This window comes from Sinocyclocheilus anshuiensis, unplaced genomic scaffold (assembly GCF_001515605.1).
Source record: "Sinocyclocheilus anshuiensis isolate Anshui unplaced genomic scaffold, SAMN03320099.WGS_v1.1 scaffold5916, whole genome shotgun sequence".
Classification (NCBI taxonomy): Eukaryota; Metazoa; Chordata; class Actinopteri; order Cypriniformes; family Cyprinidae; genus Sinocyclocheilus; species Sinocyclocheilus anshuiensis.
Genome location: NW_015551372.1, coordinates 831 through 7,114, shown reverse-complemented (window position 1 = coordinate 7,114; position 6,284 = coordinate 831). Strand labels below are relative to the sequence as shown.

The 6,284-nt window shown below is 36.4% G+C and overlaps 1 protein-coding gene across 1 annotated transcript in view; it reads right to left on the bottom strand.

Annotated features, from left to right (window-relative positions):
• LOC107663479 (uncharacterized) overlaps nt 1-4,283 on the bottom strand; it is a gene marked incomplete at both ends in the record, with an annotated part of 33,315 nt that extends 29,032 nt beyond the window's left edge. Inside the window, 4 exons of the mRNA XM_016453719.1 lie at nt 2,711-2,812; nt 3,340-3,586; nt 3,741-3,850; nt 3,939-4,283. Of these exons, the coding sequence (XP_016309205.1) occupies nt 2,711-2,812; nt 3,340-3,586; nt 3,741-3,850; nt 3,939-4,283 (804 nt within the window). The remainder of the gene's footprint in view (nt 1-2,710; nt 2,813-3,339; nt 3,587-3,740; nt 3,851-3,938) is intronic.
• Nucleotides 4,284-6,284: the final 2,001 nt, after the last annotated feature.

The following is a 6,284-nucleotide window of genomic DNA, read 5'->3' as shown; positions in this document are numbered from 1 at the left end:
AATAATTATATATCAATTATAAATGATTAAATACAAGATTAATAGTAGTTTTTAAGATTGATGTCGTTTGGAATTGGTCAAATGTGCTTGGAAAAAAATATGATCAGAATATCAACTTGCATAATAATTATGCATGCACTGTATTTTTCCTCTTCTGCTGTTGAGGTAATGCAAGGAATGTTGTGATTGGTTGTCAAAGCAGCCAATCAGAATTTAGCAGCCTCGTCACTGATTGGCTGGAATTATGGCATATTGTAATGCTGGGTTGTGTTGAGGCAAGCGAGCTGTTGGCATTTAGAGAGCACTGAGGGCGGGCATCAGGTGAGCAAGCTAGTGAAACGTTGCACGCGCAAAAGAGGTCTGCACACATCAAAAAACGTATTTTAAATGCAAAATTGATTTTCGTGCGCTCAAAATACTTTCTTCTTTGCGAGACAAACATTTTCTCCACAAAACTCAGTTCGCGCGCGTGCAAAATGCACTTTTACACGCTCAAAATATGATCTTTCGCGCGCAGAATTGTGGCAGAGATGTAATCCCATAGTTTCATTGCGGAGCAACGGGAAAAAAATCGTCCTCGCTTTTTCATGCCGCGAACAATTGCGCCTGGTGTGAATAGTCCCATAGGGATCTATTGTTTCGATTCAAAAGCGTCATTGCACCGAATTTTCGCGTTCAGTGTTAAAAGGCCTTAAGCCGTTCTCTCAGCCTGGTTAGACTGATATGTTGACTGGTTTTAGGGGTTTTAAATTTGAAATCTTATTAACTGATTAAGCTGGGAGATGGTCGGTAACAACTGAGCAGCTTGGTGAGTCTGGGAAAACAGCTTAAACAAGTGGAATGACTTACATCATGTCCAAACTTATAGTAAAAAGAAGCTTTACATTGCCAAGAATTAGTACAATTTTTTAGATTTATACTCATTTACATACATATAAAAATACATAAAAAAAAATACAGTTTTCAACTAAAAATGGAAAACATTTTAATGAGTTTTGGTCTTTCATTTACACAACAAGGGCATTTTGGGGGCCTGAAAACGCATAATTTTGAAAATGGGTACTGCCCCCCCAGACGAGAGCCAATAATAATTTTGTCTGAGCTGTGAATAAAATATAAAAATTAATGAATTTACATTTTCTCATTTAATTTGTATTATCTTATTATTTTAGTGGTTAGAATAAGTATGTTTTGGGCTAACGTTAAATTAATTATTTAAGCCCCATATCCTTGCGAGTCACTAATGATTCTCAACTTGAGAGGACATGAGAGGACTCTCTTTTCGTTATTTTCCCGCTTTAGCAAGTAAACAAATATTCATTGTTTTTTTTATAAACCCGCTAATTATTAGAATAAGTACGTTTTGGGCTAAATTAATTATTTAAGCCCCATATCCTCGTGAGTCCCGAATGATTCTCAACTTGAGAGGACATGAGAGGACTCTCTTTTCGTTATTTTCCCGCTTTGCCAAGTTAACAAATATTCGTTGTTTTTTTTATAAACCCGCTAATAAAAATGTGGTGGACTGAGTCATTTCTGGCTGAATTGGACAGGCGATTTGAAGCGATGGCCTTGAGTGTGGCGTGTGATGCAGTATTCAGTTTAAGCATGTACGCAAGCCTTAAGATTCACCCTCGGCTTGTGACAGCTGAAGTGGATCTTGTGAAATGTGAGATTGCATCGCCGATTACTCTTCAGAAACTTAAAGGTTAATTCACCCAAAAATGAAAATTAGGTTGCGTTTTACTCACCCCCCGAGTCATCCTAGGTGTATATGAGTTTCTTCTTTCAGACGAATCCAGTCGGAGTTGATCTTTCATTTTGAATATGGATATTTTTCTTACAAAAACACATCGATTCGCTACAGAAGGCCTTTGTTCACCCCCCGGAGCCTTTTATTTATGGATGGGCGATTTTTATTTAAGTACTTTTGGACTGAAGCAATGCAACACCCGCTGAATGGCATTAAACAGCTTGAAAGATCAAAGACAATTTTGAATATAACTCCGACTGGATTCGTCTGAAAGAAGAAAGTCATATACACCCTAGGATGCCTTGAGGGTGAGTAATCCATGGGCTAATTTTCATTTTTGGGTGACCTAACCCTTTAAGGCTAGCGCAGCTTATATTGTCGTTTTACTGACTGATTTATCATGTGTAAAGATTTTACTCAAGGGTTTGTTGCTATTCTATAAAAATGAATTAAATATTAATTTGAGTAATTTTATTGAATGAAAAACTATCAGAAGAGAAGAGATAGTGAAAGAAAGACAGTGGTCATCTACGCAATTCGGAAAAAGAAGCAGATTTTCTGCATTATGTATGTTTTTTAATGTATTTTTTAATGTTGAATATATGTTATATAAATATATGAAATGTAGAACATATAAAAAAAGTGTTCGTGGCTCATCTGCCCCCCCAAGCATAAAAGTGAAACTCCAGCTATGTTTACCAGCCTAAAACACTGAACTGTTTTATAAAACATCACAGAGTGAAAGATGAATTATGCCAAAATATCATATTTTGATTAAATGCACAGGCTTTTCATTTAAATTATGCTACAATTATCTACAATTATGGTAGGTTTCATTATTATTTGGCTATTATTATTTTAGATTGAATAATAGTCAAAATAGGTTTGGGTTGCAAACCTGCAGTTGATAACCACTGAATTACAGCTGATAAGAATATTTTCCTGTTATATAGATACCTTTAGTAGGTGACCTACTGTAGATCAGACAGCAGAGCAGAAGAGCAGATCCAGATGCAGAAATACAGAGAAGCAATACCATTATGCTTGAAACAGAGAAACCTGTGAAACACAAACAGTTACTGAAAAAAAGAGGAACAGTATTGTGTAACATACCTAGTATATTGCCCTTAATAAATAGCATTTCTACTAATTTTGTGACATTTTGTCAAATGTTCACATCGCGAGCATGAATGTGAATCACAGGAAATGACATGCATCTACTTAAGGGACAAAATAATCTGTCTGATAAACCTGAAGAATATCCAGTTACTGTTTCTTTATATTAGACTTTACTTTAGGCAGCAACATGCCACTGCTACTTTTACTTTTGATCTCAAAACACAAACTTTTGCTCTCAAAGCACAATTAAATTCTGCTTAAGTAATTATTGTTAAAGATTTATCTATATTTTTCATGCAAATGTGAAAATGTATTTAAGGAAAAAGAAGGATAGGCTTTTTAGTTAATTTATACGGGTTGTAAGGTAAGATGCTTGTTGAGGTGCTTTGGAAATTAAATTGAAAAAATATTACTACTAATTAAAAAATATAATAGAATGATAGGTTCATCATATATCTGTTACTCACCCAGTCTCTCCAGTTCTGCAGTTGCATTGGCTGAAAGTCCTCCAGCAAACACTAAACACATGTAAACTCCTTTATCCTCAGTTCTGACACTCTTCAGTCTGAGAGAGAAGTTTCCTTTGGGGATTTCAGCAGTGAAGAACTCAACTCTGTCTCTGTATCGCTCATCTGATGAATCTGATAAAGACTTATTGTTTTGATACAGCAGAACCAGAATATCTTTATCTTTATCAGTTTTCCTCCATGAAACCTCTTCAATGTGTTATGTTTCCTTTGTGGATTTCAGCAGTGAAGAACTCAACTCTGTCTCTGTATCGCTCATCTGATGAATCTGATAAAGACTTATTGTTTTGATACAGCAGAACCAGAATATCTTCATCTTTATCAGTTTTCCTCCATGAAACCTCTTCAATGTGTTCAGGTGTGATGTGAGAGTCTACAGAGCAGTTCAGAGTGACGTCCTCACCCACAGATGCAGATATGGACTCATCTGAGCTTGATACTAGCAAACGGTCTGAAAGAATAAGATTGGTTAAATTCCATAGAGTATATATCATGTCATTTCATTGAAATTTTCACCAGAATTTAAGCCTCACACTCACCAACATCTTTTATCTGAACCACAGTTTCACCAGAATCCTGCTGACTGTAAACTCTACATGTGTATCGTCCCTCATCTTCAGCTGTCAGATTGTCCAGACAGAGGGAGAAGTTTCCATGTTGAATCTGATCAGTAAAGAAATTAGCTCTATCATGATAATCCTGCTGCTGGGCCTCTGGTCGACTCTCACCATCTTGATACAGATGAACCAGAGTCTCTGAGTCTGTTCTTCTCCATTCCACCTCCAGATCCTCCATTAGTAAGAGTTCATCAACATAACAAGGCAAAACCACTGAAGATCCCAGAGGAGCAACCAGAGGAGCAGGGGGACCATGCACAATGAAGCCTATAAAGTAAACAAACTTTATTCATTAAATACTTGGCTGTTTAACTTGTTTCAACAATTCCAATGTTACATTACGTAAGCACCAAAGAAATCATAAAAAAAACATAACAATAAATTACATAAAATGTGTAAAAAATAACTCCTCTTCAACAACTGAGCACAATGCCCCATTACCACACCATTTCATCTCAAATGTTAATAGATCCTTTGAAGACTTCTTTGAAACAAAAATCAATCAACACTCATGATTTCACCAAATTTAAAAACCATTACCACCACATCTTCACCAGACAATCTTTCAACCTTACTTTTCCTGCTCATATAAATGGCAAAGTTCTAAATCTGACATGTAAACCTATTACCTCTAACAAATTTAAAACCAAGAATACAAATTCTCATAGAAAACAATTCGTTAAGGGAGGTAAAAAAAAGTCTTCCAAAATTCAAGCTCAAGTTTCAAGTTTAATTTATTTATAAAGCACATTTAGAACAACCTTGGTTGACCAAAGTGCTGTACAAAATGATGTACTGTAAGTCCATCACCCAAATTAAAATAGACATTCACAGGACATTGAAAGCACAATAATACAAATAGACACTGTAGTCGCTGTTTTGATAGATAATGGCAATTTATTCCATAACTTGGGTCTACTGCAAAAGCTCTATCACCCCTGCATTGCAGTCTACTGTAGATCTGGGTACCAGTAGAAGATGAATGGTCTGTGATCTGAGTAATCTGACAGGATTGAAAATTAAGAATAAATGTTTCAGTCTGTCACATTGCATAAAAGCATGAAAAACAGTTTCTCTTTTTGAGCAGAAGGGCCAATCAGCAATGACTTCAGGATTAAGAACTGAAATAAAAGCATTAACCGCAATGACACAGTGAAGTAGTGTCCACTGTATATCACCTGCCCTTTTAGATAACGGTGTCTTACAGCGACCTCCATTCAGGTTTCACATTCTTTTCTACACCCAATACTTTACGCCAAGGTGTGTCAACTTTATCATTCAGTACCTTTTTATTAAAAACTTTAACACACATTTTATAAAAATCTTTGCCAGTAGCTGTACTATAGATAAGTCCAAGCACAAGGGTTTTTCAGCATCTACAATAGGTCCCGTACAACCATCTAATATGGGTAACAAGGTAAAGAAAGGAAAACAGTCTTCTGAATTGGGGGTGTTCACTCTTCCATGACTGTCCATCAGTAGATTTTTTTCTTAAATGCAACACACTCTTAGGGACCCAATGCAAGTTATTCCAAAAAAGTTGACCAAAATACCTTGAATTTCTGCTATAAGTTGAGGGAGGATCCTAACAGGCCAGCCTATGCCAAAGACTGAAAGTTACTAAATTATTCACAATTAATATTCTTCCTTTGTATGACATATTTGGTATTAGCCATTTCCATTTATCAAGTCTACCTTATCAACAACCCCTTCTCAATTTTTCTGAATGGATATTTCATCTTCCAAATACACCCCTAAATACTTAAAGGGGTCATAGGATGCCCATTTTCCACAAGTTTATATGATTCTTTAGGGTCTTAATGAAAAGTCTGTAACATAATACTCACTTCTTCTGTAGATGAGGCTGGATCATGAATGATTCGCGCAAACATAGACGCATTTATGTAGATCGGGAGGGCATTCCCTTCAGAAACAATGTAATCCACTGCGAGTTCAGCGGCTCAGATGTCGGGAGTAAATGATGACTGCTATGTTCATTATTACATCCAACAACAAAACACCTCAATCGCTTAGGAGTCATTCTTGTCTACATCTGCTCCGGCAGTGAAACAATGGTGGACTGATGACAGCTCACTCAGAGCGGGTCTAAGGTAAGACACCAGTCCAGTCTGTGCTGAAACACTACTGTCAATCAAACTATCGCGGGAGGGGCCTGTCTGTGTAACGTCAAACAGACAGGCATCTGAGATCGGCTCGATTTGAGAAAGGGGAAAACATTTAACCAGATTTAAAAAAAAAAACACTGGG